Source organism: Protopterus annectens, chromosome 1.part1, assembly GCF_019279795.1.
Source record: "Protopterus annectens isolate FY-2018-M chromosome 1.part1, PAN1.0, whole genome shotgun sequence".
Classification (NCBI taxonomy): Eukaryota; Metazoa; Chordata; order Ceratodontiformes; family Protopteridae; genus Protopterus; species Protopterus annectens.
Genome location: NC_056726.1, coordinates 1,277,093,362 through 1,277,112,416, shown reverse-complemented (window position 1 = coordinate 1,277,112,416; position 19,055 = coordinate 1,277,093,362). Strand labels below are relative to the sequence as shown.

Sequence of the window (19,055 nt, the reverse complement as noted above, 5' to 3'; positions counted from 1 at the left end):
CTCCACACTCACAAAACTTCCTCATGCAGCTTCTCAAATTTCTGAAGTGTAGGTTAAATAGCTGTTTTATAGGTCAGAGACATCTCACCACTCATTACACTTTGTATGTGTTTAATTATTACTAAGTATCATTATCATGAATGAAGACAACAAACATCAGACATGCTTAGGAGACTGACATATCTGTTGCTAATTTAAATATTTCACAAATCTGACTTAAAGCCAGATGTCATAATTGTGGGTTCCTACATATAAACTTGTTCTATGGTTTCTGTAAGAGTGTATATATCTAATTCAGACAAATGTGGGTATAGCCAAAGAACCTCACATATTACTGTAAAACTACAGATGACCAAGGACCGTGAATAAACGGGGAAAAAAAAAAAAAAAACATCAACTAGAAGGTTAACTACTGTGGCAAAGTAATGTTATAAGTGCATTTGTGTTTACAAGTGGAGAATATGCTAGGAAATTGTAACAAAAATTCTGAGGATAAAAACACAAGAGTGTATGATTTTAATTATTACCTTTCAATATGTTTGATAGATAAGACTTACTTAAACAAGACTCATGAACAACTGCGGAGGCAAATCTGGGAATCCAATTGGAAAATGGTCATGAATCACAACATGCTAGCTGATGAAGGAAAGAAGAGTTACAGGCTGGAGATGAATCAGTTTGCTGATATGGTAATAAAAACAATTCTACATTTTAACATTTAGGGCATGCGGCTCTTCTAAGCTGCATTTTTAAAGGGCATACATTATGTAGCAGATAAAGAAAACTCTAAGCCTTGTGTACATCATGCAGATGTTTAAACCTTATTATACCATGACCCCCCAAAACGTGCACGCTGATTGGCCAGCGTGCCCGTTGTAAATCGAGTTATACTAATGGAAAAAGGTCCGGTCGCCCGGACTTTTTTCCATTAGTATAACTCGTTTTTTTAAAACACTGTCTCGCTATGTTAAATGGGTTTAACATAGCGAGACAGCTTTAAAATAAGCAACGGAGATCTCCGTTGCTTATTTTAAAGCTGTCTCACTATGTTAAACCCATTTAACATAGCGAGATAGTGTTTTAAAAAAAAGCAACGGAGAAAGCAAGATCTCCGTTGCTTTTTTTAGTGTTTCGCTATGTTAAATGAGTTTAACATAGCGAGACAGTTTTAAAATAAGCAACGGACATCGGGACCAAACCACGCCAACCGTGGGTGAATTTAGCATTACCCACACCCAGGCGTGGGTTATTGCTATAATAGTTTATCACACAGCTAACATCTCCCTGTAGTTTGGTGTATTATAACTGTTAAACAGTTGTTTTCTACGATAGTTTTATTTATACAGAAATTGCCTTCATAATGTTGTTCCAGTGCAGCCTTACTTTGCCCTTCAGACATTAAAAGGAACATCAAAAAAATGATACATTTTTAGAATAAAAGGGATTGCAACTTTAATAAGAAATAATTCCAAGCTACAGCTTTTGCTTTCTTAACTACTTGTTTTGTTCTTGCAGTAGAATATATAGACAGACTAATTTTCATTGAAAGCTGTATTTGTTTTATTTAGTTATTTATCTGTATTTGTTTTCCAGGGTAGACCAGTGATCTCCATAGACCTTTTTTTCACACTCAGTCTGAGAGAAGTGTTTGGTTAAGTCACCTGCACAGAGTCCAACAGTTAGACAATGGAGGCTGTACCTCTGGACCACAGGAAACAGCTCATTAACAGCCCATTAATCCTTAATTAGTGCACATTTCAGCAGCAAAATTCAAAGCACATAAAGCAAAACCATATTTTCTGGCATAGGATTCCCATCCATGTGAAGTACAGCCCATTCCAACCATATTCAAGCACAACCCAGACCACTGGATGGGTAACTGGAAGTTCATCCATGCTCTGACACCTACGTCTCTGATGGACAGTGGCAACCGTTAAATGATGCCCTAACATACACCCCGTGAAATAACCTCTAAGTGCAATAACTCATAAGATACATTTTGGTTGCACAGCTAGGTTCATAAAGGCCCCAGTTGTCGTTAGCCTAGTACAAACTTATGAACTTATAGACATAAAAAGCAATTGATCACAGAAAACTGCTAATATGCTCAGCCACAGTGAGTACACAGTCAAATTCTAATATCATAACTGCATGTATGCAATCATGCCATATATCATTGTACATAATATAAATGTGAATAAAATGATTTTGTCTTACGCAGAACTGAATTGTATCAAAAGGGACTATCAACACAATCTCCAAAATGCAAGACAGCAAATATATATGACTGCCAAGCCAAAACCATAGCACCGAAATACCATAAAATTAAACCTGTGTAGGAATACATTAAAAATTATTTTTGCACAGATAAAATAATAGCAATAAGATATAACACGCCCAAATATCACAAGATGCGGACTGAGAATACATCTTCCAGTAGAGTGAAGCTACCACACCCCTGTGCTCTGGATCTGCAGTATCAAGCCCCAGCTGATTTAATATACTAATTCCAAGGGTATGTAATTCAGCCGAAAGAGATTATTTAGATTTGTAGTAAGCCTTAAATTAGTTTCTGCAGCAGTTCACCTCAGAGCTTGTATAAAGTTATTATGAGTGCAGGGATAGCGGTCCAAACCATAAGTTAGGCAGTAAAGTACATGAGAACAGTTCATATTGTTACTTTATACATTAAATGTAAAAAGTTCATGTTTCATTTTCAGAATGTTCATAGGATCATAGGATCATAGGAGGTTACTAGGCTAATGGCCCTGGGGCCCTTACAAGCCCAGCCAAGAGTTTATCCCCAAAAAAAAAAGAAACCTCAGTCACCATCTGTCACCCCTGTCAGTGAGGGACACAGGTGGAACCCCTGGGACAAAGCCCTGGGACAAGTTTATGGTTTCCCATCCACTCATCAAGATTGTGCTTGATGAGGGTCAGTGAGATATTCTGCTTTACATGTATGGGAAGTCTATTCCAGAGATGGGGCATCCTCTGGGAGACAATACTGTCTCTCCAGAAAGTTTTGTTGATGTTGTGTATTAGATTTAGGCCTTTTGAGCAGGTAATGCATGATGAGTTAGACTTACAGATATGGAACTTCTCTAGTAGGGCAGGGTCCAGTACTGCCTTTTAGGCGAGACATAGAATACCTTTGAGCAATCTGTATGATACAGAGTAGAGTGAAGGTGATTTTAGCCTGTTCATATAGGACATGTGTTGGAGGCCATGGATTCTCTTTGTGAGGTATTTCTTTGGCTTTTCCAGTTGGTACAGGTGTTTGGAGAGGTACATACCAAACAGGACATTATACTCAATTATTGGCCTAATGAGGGAGAAGCACAGAGAGGTAATAACCTCCTTTTCTCTGGATGCAATACCTTTACTTATGAGATGAACCAAGTAAAATGCTTTTCTGACCACTGCTGCTACATGATGGTTGAATGTGAGACTGTTGTCAACCTGAGTACCCAGGTCTCTCACCACAAGTTGTGTGATTAGGGGGTTGCCACTGATGTGGTAATCAGTAGAGTATGTGTTTTTGCTGAATGGCATGATAATACATTTTCTGTTTAACTTAAGGCCATAACGTTAGCACTAGTCATTTGTTGCTTTGAGACCCTCTTGACATATGTTAACATAATTTGGGGAGTCAATGACAGCACCCAACTTACAGTCATTTGCAACTTTGGTCAGCCACAGGTCTTTTGTCTTTGCCTGGACCTCTGAGAAGTAGATGCTAAACAGCAGGGGTCCCATAACAGATCCTTGGGGAACACCACTAGTGACAGGTCTGCTGTCAGAGTTAGAGGCACCTATTTTGACCTTGTGGGTTCTATTGATGAGCCAGTTGGCCACCCACCTGATGAGACAGGAATTTATACCTAGTTGTGTTAACTTTTTGACAATGCCTGAGTGAGGGATTGTGTCAAAGGCCTTGGCTAAGTCAAGATAAACTCTCTGTACTGACTTTCCCTCATCCAGGGCCTGGGTGACAGTCTCAAATAAGTCAACCAGGTTCAACAGGCAAGATCTATCCTTGACGAATCTGAACTGGGTGGGGTCAAGTGCTTAGAGATTGCCTATTTCCTTGTTTATTAGATCCATAATAATACACTCCATGGCTTTACAGATCAGACTTGTCAAGATAATGGGGTGATAGTTTCCAGGGTTAGTAGTGGCACCACCTTTGTGCAAGGGGATGACAATGGCAGTTCTCCACTCTGCTGGAATGAAGCCTGTACTTAGGCTGTGGTTGAATAGGGTGCTCATTTGTGAAGCAAGTTCTTGCTGGAGATGGTAGAGAATACAGCCTGTAATACTATCAGGTCCCATGGAAGCTGCATTTTGTACCTTGGATAGGGCTTTTAATGGAGATGTGAGGTGTGGAACAAGTATTGGGGATGTCCAATGGACCTTTGTGGGAGGATGGAGGGGTGAAGTCTGCACTGCACTTATCTGCTAGTTTGTTGGCTAAGTCCACAGGATCCGTGTAAGTGGTACTGTTAAGTACTAATTCAGAACAAACCTGGGATTTGCCATGGAGGTTCTTGAAGTAACTGAAGAAGGCTTTGTGGTTTCCCTTTGTTTTGGAGGCAAGTTTCAATTCATAATTGGCTTTGGAGGTTTTCACTAGTGATCTAATTTGCTTGTTGAGGCTGAGTTTTTCCAGCTTGGCATTTGTTCATTTTTACCCTTGGAAAACAGTTTCTTCCTTTTGCTGTAAAGCCTTTTGACAGAGGATGTCCACCAGATAGGTTTGTGTTTCCTTGAGAAGCAAGTTTTAGTTCTGTCAGGTACGGATGAGTCCATGCAGTTGTACAGGTGCTTGTATGCTACATTGGTGTACTGTTCAGCATAGCTGTCTCCATTCTCTGAGGGGGTAGTGGTGTGAAGCTACAGATGCCCTCCCTTAGGAGGTTGCAGTCAGCTTTTGAGAATTTTTTTAGCCTGGTTATGACTGGGGGAGGGTTTGGGTGGGACAGAAACTTTGAATGAGACAGACCAATGATCTGATCTCACCAGAGAAGAACATACTATGGAAGTGGTGCAGCAGTCACCCATGTTGGTGAAAACCAAGTCCAGAATGTTATCTCCCCTGGGGGGGGGGGTGAGACAAGTTGGTCTAGTGTGTTAGAACTGAGGAAGTCAAGGAATCGTTGGTTGAGTGCATTAGTGCAAGAATAGTTCACCCAGTCTATGGTGGCTCAGTTGAAGTCACCAAGGATCAGGGTGTTAGGGGGTACCTTGATGGACTTAAGTAGGTCCAGGTAGGAGGAGTGGGTATCCTGAGTCATGGAGGAGGGTCTATAGCTGGCTATAACTTGGATGAGTGTCTTGCCAACCATCAGCTGCACCTAGAGTAATTCCAGTGTGTCATACTGGTAAACCAGTCTGAAGGTGTGCCTGTCCTTAAAGAAGATAGAGACTCCACCAACCTTAGTCTTCCCAACCTCATTTTGGGTCAGAATGTGTGGAATGGGGTATAGTCTGGTAAGGCAGGGGTGTTCTTCGCAGCCCTGAACCAAGTTTCTGTGACCACACAGATATTGGCATCTTCCAGTATGAGGAGAGCCTCCACTGAGTGCATTTTTAGGTTACAGCTCCTAGCGTTAAGCAGCATGACCTTCAATTTTATTTTTGATGGATCTTTTATGTTGGAAGATTTGTCTTTGGGACATAGCCTAAAAAAGGCACAATGGGGGAGGCAAGAGCCTTGGTCAAGATCTAGAAACCAAGGATGACAGGTGGAGGCCATCTCTGGCAAAGCATCGAGGCCTGTCAACCATGTCATCCTAGGCAGACAGATACTGGATCCCCTTGGAAAAACACCAGAAACTAAGCACCAATAATGACAAAACTGCCCAATTCAGAACATTTCCGTCATAAAATTCTACTCAAACTTCTACAGTCCACCAGTATCAGTAAATATGCACAATCGCTGCAGAAGTAAAAGTCATCTAAATAATTCCATCCACATTAAAGAGATCTGTAACTAATAAAGAGGTTGCTGCTAGCAAACAACTTTATATTTCATTGTTTCATCTACAAATAAAGTGCCTGTTGCCATTGAGGAATAAATTGCCTATGTTACATTACAAAAATGATAAGCTAGTAATATTGCAATAGGGAATGCATGTCAAACTGATAACAGGTTCATTGTTACTAGGTATCTCCACCAAAGAGGGCATTCTCAGGACTGCAGCATCCACCCCCTTTAAAAGTACAACACAGTACAGTATCAGCAATGTATTTATATACTGCGGGAGTAGAACCCACAGCCTTCTGCATGAAAAGCAAGTACACTACTTGTTGTGCTATTAGCAATACATGCAGAGACAGCATAAGCAGCATTAAACTTCTCTTCAAGCTCTTAGCTCCTTGTAAAATTCGCTTTGCCAAAAGTACTAATTATAGGAGACTCAATTGTGAGGCACACTGATGTCCCACTCATTAGGATGAGCAAGGAGAAGGTGACAGTCAGTTGTCTATCAGGTGCCAGGATCTGCCACCTAACACATGCACTCAGGTCACTCCACAACAAGTACAAATATGAATCAGTCATTGTCTGTATGGGTGTGAATGACCTGAGACATACCTCCCTGGACAACATGAAATGAGATGCAATGGAACTCTCAGATTATCTGGCTCAGGCAGGTATGACTGTAGCCCTGAGCAGTATTCTACTGTCACCCAGAATGATACCACAGTACAAGCAGAAAATGATTGACTTCAACAATTGGCTTAGATTCTGGTGTCATTCTAAGAGGATCCAGTATCTGTCTGCCTGGGATGACATGATCGACAGACCTCAATTCTTTGCCAGAGATGGCCTGCATCTGTCACCCCTGGGATTCTGGGTACTGGCTAAGACTCTTGCCACCCCTATAGTGCCTTTTTTAGGTAGTGTTCCAAAGACCAAAATTCCACTGTAACATCTACAAACAAATGCAATTTGAGGGTCATGCTGCTCAGCACTAGAAGTCCAAATCTGAAGGTGCACTCACTCAAAGCTCTCCACAAAATGAAGAATGTCAACATCTGTGCTGTAACAGAGACCTGGTTTAAAGAGGCAGAAAGCACCCCCCCCCCACTCCCAGGCTACAACTCATTCCATACCTTTCAGCCCTAGAATACATCCGGAAGCTCCAAAGGCAGTGGTGTCTCCATATTCTTTAAGGATACGCACACCTCTAGACTGGTAGCCCAGCATAATGCAGCCAAGATACTTCAGGTACAATTAACACTGGGTAAGATGGCAATACAAGTCATAGTCTGCTACAGAACCCCAAACATGTCCCTAGACTCTCACTCCAAGTTCCTAAGCACCCTGGAGTCTATCAAAGTCCAACCCAATACTCTCATATTGGGTGACTTCAACTACCCATCCATCAACTGGAAAAACTATTCAAGTACCAATGTACAGGCCCAACTCTTTCTGAGAAATGATAGCACATAATACATTCGTTACACCTGTAGATGTTTTAAGTGTTCCCCTTGATAATACTACCACTATTCCCTGTGGAATGTATAGTGTGTGATAATATAGTTAGGTCTTTTGAAACAATTAATGGAATAAGTTTCAATTCCATTTCATCTTACATCTGTACTTCTAAAGGTGTTGTTTATGCCCTTTCTTGTTCCTGTGGTCTTTTTTATATAAGGGAAACTAAAACAGTTTTTAAGGTTCGACTACAGGAACATATCAGGGACATTAAAAATAAAATTATGATAGCCCTGTGTCTATGCATTTTACCTTGTTCCATAGAGGGGTTATAGTTGTTTAAAAACATGTATATTAGAACAAGTTATTTCTAAAGATGCTGTGTTATTAAAGAATAAATGATTATATAAAGAAACTCTCTTTATTCTTAAGTTCAATACTCTGTCTCCATATGGTCTGAATAAGGAATTTCATTTACGAGTATTCTTATAATTGCTTAAACCTTATAGGTTAATTGTTTAATTGTTTTAATTATGTTCGCTATTTATACTCTGTATTTTCTAAACTATGTATTAACTCTTGAAAGGCTGTGTTGCCGAGCACTGAGTTTTTTTTTATTAAATTGCTTGAGTACAAGCATGTAGTGTGGTTCATACTGGTCTAGTAGTTTTCATGAGTTGACTGTTGTGTGTTTTTTTGGTCTTTGATACCATTCCCCACTAAGGTATCATTGATAAACTCAGCAAACTAGGCATCAACCCTTACATCACTAGGTGGGCTGCAAACTGGCTCTGAGACAGGACCCACAAAGTGAAAGTTGCAGATTCCAAGTCAGACTGTCAACGAGTCATGAGTGGAGTCCCACAGGGCTCAGTTCTGGGCTATCTCCTGTTTGGCATCTACTTCTCAGAAGTCCAAGCCAACACATAAGGACTCTGGCTGACCAAGTTCACTGATGACCACAAGTTAGGAGTCATTATCAACTCATCAAGTGATGCAGACATCCTACAAAAGGACCTCTCTGAGACCAATGACTGGTGTTGGAACCATGGCCTGAAGCTTAATGCCAAAACATGTTATTCCCTTTAGAAAAAACTCAGTTCCCACAAATTACCATGTTGATGGAAGCCCACTGAACACTGAAGGGACCATAAGAGAACTGGGCACCTAGGTCAACATCCACCTCATCTTTGACCACCACATTGCCACTGTGGTCAGAAAGTCCTTCTACCTGACACAGCTTATAACCAAAGGTTTTGCATCCAGGAAGGAAGAAAGAGGCCATCATCCCTCTCTACTCATCCCTCATTAGACCAGTCATCAAATAGAATGCCCCATGTCAAGACTGGTAGAAATGGGTGAAGGCTGCCAGCCTAGCCAGATAGAATTTTATACATAATTCTATCATTTGTAAATATGAATGTGAATCACAGGCTTGTTGTCTTAAATGAAAAAAATGCTGTTGCAAAAATATGGCAACAGTGATCTCTAATCACCCAGTAAAAGCATTTTGTGATCCTTTGATCTAAAGTCGGCTCCAATCTGGCTAGATGAAGGCTTCCTGCCTATTGTTTTAAGGCTAAAGTTAATGACCAGAATTTACATGTGGAATGTCCTTTATTGCTCTAAGTGTAAAAGAATGGAAATGCAGTTTCTGTCAGCCTGGGAACACCAGGAAAGTGTAAAAAAATGATGTAATAGGGAATGATTTTGATAGTGCCATACCCTGTGCATGTGCAGCTACATGCTGTCAGGCTTGGAGAGAAGCATGTAGGTCTGGTAGCCTGGGGGAGACCCAGACAGACTGCATATTTGCAGCCTAGACTGCTGAGGTGGTTACTTCAGGGAGTGATCTACGCTGTAGCAGTGAGACTGAAGGTGAGCCACAGCTGCTTGTGGGTATTGATGGTCCCTTGGACAAAGTGACTGCAAAGCTAGAGGTGAGCAGTAGTACCCAAGCTGACAGTGAGGCACCACTGTCAGAGGATGCCAGACTTCCTGTGGAAGGGGAGCTGGGAAGGGTTACAAGGAGAGAGGTGAGACAGGCTCAGCTATCAGACCCTACATTGCAAGGCCTGAGGCAGGTAGCTAGGGAGGCACCTGATTCTCAAGGAAAGGGGGGATCTGTATACTGGGACAGAGAGTGGACCCCTGAGGGAGGGCTAGAAGGTGAGAGAGTACAGCAGTTGGTAGTGCCTAGAGTCTGCCATCTGGTGCTTCTAGCCATAGCCAATGATATTCCCTTTGCAGGTCATATGGGCATAAAACGTACAAAGAGGCATATAATGCAGAACTTCTATTGGCCTGGAATTTCCAGTGATGTAACAGGGCACTGCAGGACCTGTGAAAAGTGCCAAAAGGTAGGCAAGGCAGGAGACAAGGTGAGAGCTCCTTTGATGCCTTTGCCTGTGACTGCGGAGCCATTTCTGAGGGTAGCTATGGATATTGTGGGTCCTCTGAGCACCCCAAGTTCCACAGGGAAAAAGTATATCCTAGTTGTAGTGGATTATGCTACACAATACCCAGGCAGTGGCTTTGTCCTCCATTGAGGCAGAGAAGGTGGCAAATGCTTTGTTAGAGATTTTCAGCAGGTTAGGTTTCCCAAAAGAAATACTGACTGACAGAGGTGCCAATTTCATGTCAGACCTGCTAGCTTGTCTGTGGAAGTCCTGTGGGATGAAGCCCATGAAGACCACCCCCTACCACCCCAGACTAATGGGCTTGTTGAGAGGTTAAACTCTACAATCAAGTCCATGCTACGGGCATTTGCAGATCAGTTTAAGAGGGAGTGGGACAAATATTTGCTGCATCTGTTGTTTGCTTACAGAGAGGTTCCCCAGGAATCCACAGGTTTTTCACCCTTTAAATTGTTGTATGTACATAGGGTGAGGGGACCTCTATATTTAATTCAAGATGAGTGGGAAGGTGAGGGTGAGTCTCACAAGGAGTCTGTTGTGGCATATGTCCTAAACCTCAGACAAGGTTCAGGGAACTCATGGGCTTGGCCCAGGAAAACCTGGCAGAAGCCCAACAACACTACTACACAATCCTGACAGTCTGTCAACAATTGCCAGAAATACACAGTCCTCTCAGCTGCATAGAGGCCCATAGAACATCCAGGCCTTGTCCTCATATATAAGGCCTCCTACACATAACATGTCTGGCAGTCTGATACATCACTTGGATGATATCAGGAATGAAGTCGCTATATAATGTTATAAGATACCTATCCACCTCTTACAGTATGACATCTGGACAAAGCCTGACATACTTGGGGGCAGAGGCCCAAACACAGGGGCATTATTGACATATTGCTGTCACAAACTGAGAAAGTTGCTAGTGTAACAGGGTTGTTGTAACATATCTGTTTTGAGGATATGAAGTCAGAAACAGACACGGATATTACCATTTACTGATTGCAATCCTCAGAGTATGCTACTGAATTTTCAGGGCCAAAAAATGTGTGGGTAACACACCAAATATAAAAGTCAAAACTCTGGCCACTCTGCAGATATCCTTACAGTTGTGCATTATGTCAATCACATAACACTATCAGACTTTAATGCACACAGAGCAGCCATATCCATACAAACCCTGTCAAATTAGCATTACTTCAACTGTATAACAGGAATACTTAAATTCTGTCATTATGTCTGGAACATTCTCCCCGAGTTTGTTGGGCTGTCTCCACAGTGTTTGTTGCAGGAGGTCCATGATGTCCTTCTCACAGGCAAGTAAAAAGGGTGACACCCACATGACGTACTCAGTTATAGTAGTGTGTTTCCATGCTATTGTGTATGGGAATGATACCACAGCTGTTCTACATGCAATTAGAAAGTGGGGGACTCCAACTGATGCACAGTCCATGAGCTTCTCATGAACATTACCTACAAAAGGCAAGCTGCTGCCTATACAAAACAGATGTATATCCTACATCTGTCTCAGAGAGAGAGAGAGAAGGAAAAAGGGAGAGAGAGAGAGAGAGAGAGAGAGACAAACAAACAGACAGAACGACAGACACACACATACACTGAAACTGATGGATTATACCAACTTAACTGACAAAAAAACACAGGTATGTCAAACAATTAAGCATGAAATGGAATGTACTGGATGTATGGAAATGTGAAAAACAGGAAGTTCAAACAATATTATGTCTCAACAACACATGCTGTACTGATATATTGCTGAGCAGAACCTATGGTTATAGAAACTGTGTCTGTCTGCAGTGACATAGAACACAGCTCAGTGCCCTGAGTCACCCCAGGAAAGGATGATTCACATATGACCACTTGTAGCATAATACTGACTGTGACACTGATAGGCCACACCCAGTGCAAATCTTACCATCATTAACTCTGCTACATCCAGCTCTGACTTGTGCCTCTTTTTTCAATGCCAATGTCTCCAACACATATAACATAGCTGGTCTCACTACCCTCTTATAAACCTTCCCTATCACTCATAATGGTACTCGTCTGTCACAAATCACACCTGACACTCATCTCCACCACCCACATTCTGTCCATACTCTCACCTTGACCTTTCCCCCACACTCGCCATTACTCTGAACTGTTGTTCCCAAGTGTTTACACCTATCCACCTTTGAAAACTGTACTCCCTGCATCCTTACCATTCCTCTATCCTCCCCTCCCATTCACACACATATATTTCATCTTAGTCCTGCTGACCATCATTCTGCCCCTCTATAGACCATACCTCCACCTCTCCAGGTCTCCTCAACCTGTTCCATACTCATACTACAGACCACAATGTCATCTGCAAACAGCACAGTCTAGGGGGACTCCTGTCTGATCATGTCTGTCAACCTGTCCATTGCCACTGCAAATAGGAAAGGGCTCATAGCTGATCCCTGATGTACTCCCACCTCCACCTTAAACACACTTGTCACTCCCAATGCGACTCACTGCTGTCACACTAGCCTTGTACATATCCTGTAGCATTCTTACAGATTCCTCCACCACTCTTGACCACCTCATACAATACTACAACTCCTCACTAGGCATTCTGTCATATGCTGTCTCTCTAAGTCCACAAAGACACAACACAGCTACTTCTGACCTTCCCCATCAACAGTCTCAGAGCAAACATTGCATCTGTGCTGCTCTTTCCTGGCATGAAACCATACTGCTGATCAGTAGTCCTCACCTCCCTTCTTAACCTAGCTTCCACTACCCTTTGCCATTACCTCATGCTGTGACTGATCAATGTTATCCCTCTGTAGTTAGTACAGCTCTGCATACCTCCCTTATTCTCATAATCACCCCTCACACATCCTCTCACTTTCCATGATTACAGTAAACAATCTGGTTAAAAAGACCAATGCCATTTGTCCTAAACACCTCCATGCTTCCACAGGTATGTCATCTGGACCAATAGCCTTTCCATTCTTAAACCTCTTCATAGCTATCCTTACTTCCACCTTGATAATCTGTTGCATGTCCTGATTCACCATACCCACATCATCCAACCTTCTCAGTCTCTCATTCTCTTCATTCAACAGCCCATCAAAGTATTGTTTCCACCTGCTCAACACACTCTCCTCGATTGTGAGTACACTTCCACCATTATCCTTTCTCGGCCTTATTTGCTGCACATCCTTCCTAGCTACATGCCTCTGTCAAGCCAATTGGTACAGATACTTTTTTTCTTTCTTGGTTTCCAATCTTACATACAAACCTTCAGATGCCCCATCCTCAGCCTTTGCCACCACTCTGTTTGCCATGCAACCGATCTCCCTTTACACCTGTCTACTTTCTTCATCTGCCTGATAATTCCACTTCTCCTTGGCCAACCTCTTTCTCTGTATACTCACCTGTACTTCCTCATGCCACCACCAGGTCTCCTTGTCCTCATTCCTCTGTGCAGATATCACACCAAGCCCCATTCTACTCATCTCCCTTACTAGCTCGGATGTAGTTACCCAAATATTTGCTGACTCTTCACTGTCACCCACTGCCTGTCTTAACTCTTCCTTGAACTTAATCTCACAATCACCCTTTCTCAGTATCCACCATTTGATCTGTGGTGCTGCCCTCACACTCCACCTATCTTCTTGATCATCAACTTCATCCCACAGACCAACCTTCTATGCTGCCTAACTACACTTTCCCCTGTCACCACTTTACAGTTAACAATCCCCTTCAAACAGGCCCACCTGCATAGGATATAATCCACCGGTGTACATCTTCCTCCACTCTTGTATGTCACTCTATGCCCCTCAGTCTTGTAAAATGACATATTTACCACACCCATGTCCAACCTCTGTTGCAAACTCCACCACCATCTCACCTTCTGCATTCCTTTGCTTAACACCATACCTCTTCATCACTTCTGCACCCCCTCTGCCCCCTTCACCAACATGCCCACTGAAATCTGCTCCAATCACCACTTACTCACCCTTGCGCACACTCATCACCACTTCATCGAACCACACCAAAGTACATCTGTCTCATCCATCAAACAAGCAATTAGCGGAGCATATGCACTAACAACTGTCAACATTACACCATCAATTCCCAGCGTCCTAAACATCACTCTACTCAACATTCTTATCACCTCCACAAACACTCTTGGCATAATGTTTCTTCTGGTTAACCCCTACACCAGTTCCCATACCATACACACCATGATAGAACTATTTGTACCCGACTCCGATACACACAGCTGTGCACCCCTTCCAACTGGTCTCTGGCAAACACAATATATCCACTTTTCCTCTATCCAGTATATCAACTAGTTCTGTCCTCATACCAGTCATACTCACAACATTAACAGTTCCTACCCTCACTACCACACACCTAACCTTTCACCTCTCTGCCTGCCATATGAGCATCAGACATCCTCCAGGGTATGTCTGTGAATGCAAAGGCTACTGCACTATCAAATGACATATGCGTGTTACAGCAATATGAAGAAAGTGTCACTAATTGTTGCCCAGGTATGTCTGGTGTCCTCCAGATGTCCTGCCCTAACAGGTTGACATGACTGACTGAGCAGCAGGACTGTAATTACAGTGTGCCATACTGACATAGAACATAAATGTATGGCAGGTATTACCTCTGTATATGTATGTATGGGTAGGTGTACCCGGCTGCCACATAACAACTGACATGGGATGCAAGATGTCAGGTAAATAAGCTGTACATGTTGTACACATGTGTAACCTTAGTTTCCGAGCATCCAAAAGAGTTACACCTCTACAGCTACTGGTGGTGTCATTGCCCTGACACAGACATGGGTAGTATAATAAGCATGAGTATCACACTGAAAGTGTAGAGGTGGCCAACTGTGTTTTGACCCTGTGTCCATGCCTACTACAAATAGATATATGACCACCCACATAGCTGTATGGCCTCAGCAATACCTTACTTGTAAAACCTGTCTCCACCAAAGAAGAGTAACCCCTTTGCTCGACAGCAGCAATGCACAAAGCACATAATGTGATGCTATATTGGTTGCACAGGGCAAAGTATGAGAAGGCAGCAACTGGGCAGCATGTCAGCCTTTGTCTGAATGAGCATATTATGTTACAGGTGGATAACTGTAAGGCTAATTATGAGTACAAATTGGACACACCCACTAAGGGCAATCACAAGGCCATCTTCACAGATGTCTGCAGTCTCAGAGGCACCAACCCACCCCATCCTGTAATGGTGGTCAATCACAGCACATACACACACCATGGCTACAGCCAACCTGCTGCAGACAGGTTTAGGGCAAACATCACCCCCCTGGATTACCATCAGTATAGGTGGATATGCACAGCCATGCACCCCTCCCCTCATCATCATGGATCAGGTGCAAACTGCCTAATCAAAGTTGACAAAAGCAAGTCCCCTTGGGGCCTAATAACATTCCTGTCTGCATCCTACATGAACCCAGGCATATGCTTCCATTACACACTGTGGGAAAGCAAAGCCTGAGCACCATTGACATCCCATCTGCAAGGAACACGGCCACTGTCATCCTTTGACACAAATGTGAATGATGAATGGTGGTTTATGCAATTTACTGGCCCTCATTGGGGGGAACATGACATATCAGGACCAGGAGTACAATGCATGTTCATACAGTGCTGCCAGATAGGTACAGGGGTATGATGTGTTTGTAAGTGGTGGCTAATGATATTCCATATTCATGTGCTGGCTCTGTAAAGAACACTGGACAATGTCTGAGGTCCTGTGATGTGTTTCCCTGTGTATGTCATTCAGGTCCCATGCGGCGGCAACCACCTCACACCGATGCGGAGACAGCAGCCATCACAGAAGCTGTAATCTTAAACTATGTCATCCTTTTAGGCCGTAGCCAGCAAAATTTGCAGGAGCAGACTGCCCTGTGGAATGAGATCATCCATAGAGTGAACATCTTCGGCCACCATGAATGCACATACAATCAGGTCAGGCATAGAGCAACTGACCTGATATGTCGTGCCTGGCAAGGGGCTGCTGCTGTATTGAGGGACAGTACTGCTACCAGTGTGGGGCCAGCCACACAGGCCTCCTTATGGTGATAGAGGAGTTCCTTGCCAACCTTGGGGTAGCCCCCATACAAACTCAAACATGGGAAACAGCAGTTGTGGAGGTTGGTGGCCCCCAGGCAACAGGCAAGGAGCATCCAGGTAAGGCCAAAGTGCACATCAATGTAATGAGATAGCATTTAAACTGTCTTCTACAGAGTCTCTAAATGTATATGTCAGTGCAAAATGGATTAGTGGGTGGGGTGTAGTAATGCCTACAAGTGCACATCTATGGTGAAGGACAGCAAATTGTGTAATATCATATTGTGTACGGTACCTGTGCAGAAACATAACGTTCATCTTGTACCAATGCCTAATGTGAATCTGCTGACAATACCTCTCCCTCACAACTACATAGGTGCCTCTGTTCTGTGCATGGGACAGCAGCCTGAACCAAGTAAGTATGGGTTTTCCTGTTGTGACTAACCAGTACCCCAGGCATGCTAAAGTTAATGCATGTGACTATGCACACAACTATTACACTCACACATCTGACAATATCTGCATGTTCACCTGTGGTGGTGTTTACTGGATTGACTCATGGTGGTCATGACAGGGGCCTATTTGCAGGAGATGTCACATATCTGTAGCATACCTCACAACCTGTCATTGCACTACATCTGGATAAAGACTGACAAAATGGAGGGACAAAGGCCCAAAACTAGGGTCATATTGTAGAAATTATTGGTATACAGTGCATATAAATGGTGTACACACCTGTTAGAATGCCAGGTATGTGTGATATACAAAAATGAGAGCACAATAGACAAGTTTAAAATACTGCTAACCTTTCATGTAACCTATAACCTGTGCAATTCAATTGTAAAGCAAATAAATCTGTTAGGGGAACAATATTGGCACATAACATTAGTACAACAACCTAGATGCATATGTGTGCACAGGCTGAATCTAATACTGTGTTGATGCAGCTTTCGATATAACTACAACAGTACATCTTCATAGGTTCATAGGTTCATAGGTTCATACTAGGCTATCTGCCCAAGGGCATTTATAAGCCTAGCCCATAGTTATGTGGCTTTCGCCACCCCTTTAGTTTGAATAAAAACTATGCCTATCATTTTGCTGTGCCTCTGTCAAGCAGTGACGCTGAAGTAATCCCTGGGGTATATCTGCAATCTCCCATCCATTGGTCAAGATTCCTTATTAGGTACACACCTGCCATCAATTACATAGACTCTTTGATTAACAGCAAATAATGATCAGCTGTCCTACCAGGATTATCCTAAAATATACCCAGTTGCCTCCTACAGCAAAAGCCATACTTCACATAGAGCTGATGAAGTTGCTAAGCAACCACATGTTTGAGATGTATCAGCCTGGAAAAGGGTACCAAAACATTTCCACAGCATTGCACATACCATGGAACACAGTGCAGACAGTCATCAAAAGGTGGTGAAAATATGGAGTTACAATGACATTTTGAAGGAGTGGACATCTCACCAAAGTCCATGAGAATACAAGACCAAAACTGGCCAGGGAGGCTGCCAGGAGCCCTACAGCAACAGTGAAGGAGTAGAAGGACTCTCCGGCAAGTACTGGGTGTGTACTACATGTCACAACAATCTTCCATGGTCTCCATATGTCCTGTCTATAGGGTAGGGTTGGAAGATGTCAGAAGTTCCTCACGCCAAACAATATCCAGGCCTGGTGAAAGTCTGAAAAATATACATCAGGTCTCCAAAATGCAAGTGGGAAAATGTGTTATGGCAATATGGGACCATGGTTGAACTCTTTGGCTCCAATCCTGACATGTGTGTTTGGCGCAATATCACCACTGCACATCACCACAGCAACACCACCCCCACAGTAAAGCATGTTGATGGCAGTGTCCTGCTTTGCGGTCACTGTTCACAAGATGGAACTGGGGCTGTAACCAAGTTAGAAGTGATTATGAACAGTTCCAAACACTGGTCCTTTGTGGCTCCAAAATGTTCTGGTGTCTGCCACATAGCTGTGGATAGTGAGGAATTCCACCATTCCACACAACGACGGCCCAGACCATACAGCCATATCTACAAAAGGATGGCTTCACCAGAGCACATACAATGTTCTTCCCTGGCCGAGTCAGAGTCCACAACTACGTCCAATAGGATATATGCAGGGTGACCTGAAGAGGACAGTGCACAGGGTATGCATTTGCAATCTGACATAGTTGGAGGTGTTTTGCAAGGGAGAGTGTGCAAACACTGGCAAGTCAAGATGTGCCATGCTGTTCCTTCCCAAGAGGACTGTTTGGTGTAATTAAATCAAAAGGTGCTTTAACAGGGTATTACTTTAAAGGTGTGCACACTCATGCAACCAGACTATTGTACCTATTTCAGTTACAGAACCACTACGAGATGGATACAATTTATTTTAGCATTTTCGTCAGTTGTGAACTATGACTTCTTCAGAATAGTGTACAATAAAATAAATGAAACATATTTAACCCCAACCTAAACTTAATTAATTAATTAAATATACAACAATTAACATTTAAAGTGCCAACACTCATATCCAAAATAAAACATATAATACAATATATCATGTAACACAACAGCCTATCATTCTGTTGTGATATACTTATAAAATCTTCTTAAACTTCTATCCTAAGTAATTAATAAAACAATAAAATAGTAACCCTAAACTATCTTACGAAGGAGGAATTATAAATAAAACTCAGACTTTAGTTTTTAATAACTAACTAATGATATGACCTCATTTAAACCTTGGGGACTGACAGAATTGACCCTCAATTGCCACAACAATTCTTTATACTCTAAAAATGTATCACTGGGTCCCCCTCTTTCATCAATTCCTACATGTTCTAGTGCAAAGAATTTAAAGTTGTGTTCGGGAAACTGAATGAGATGTTTTGCCAGGGCATTTTTATTGTTACCCCTCCCTATATCATAGGTGTGCTGATAGATGTGTGTTCTAAAGGCATTTTTAGTTTTCCCTATATAATATCTTTTACAAACCTGGCACAGAGCAACATAGACCACATTCTTGGTACCACAATTGCTCTTGTGCCAGGATCGTACAACCCCATGGGAAGATATTTTAACCCTG

The 19,055-nt window shown here is 42.6% G+C and overlaps 1 protein-coding gene across 1 annotated transcript in view; it reads left to right on the top strand.

The window, feature by feature from the left end:
• Positions 1-551: 551 nt before the first annotated feature.
• The window catches only part of LOC122809959 (cathepsin L-like proteinase), a 340,112-nt gene continuing 321,608 nt past the window's right edge, over positions 552-19,055 (top strand). The window contains exon 1 of the mRNA XM_044081550.1: positions 552-689. Within this exon, the coding sequence (XP_043937485.1) occupies positions 612-689 (78 nt within the window). The 5' untranslated portion in view covers positions 552-611. The remainder of the gene's footprint in view (positions 690-19,055) is intronic.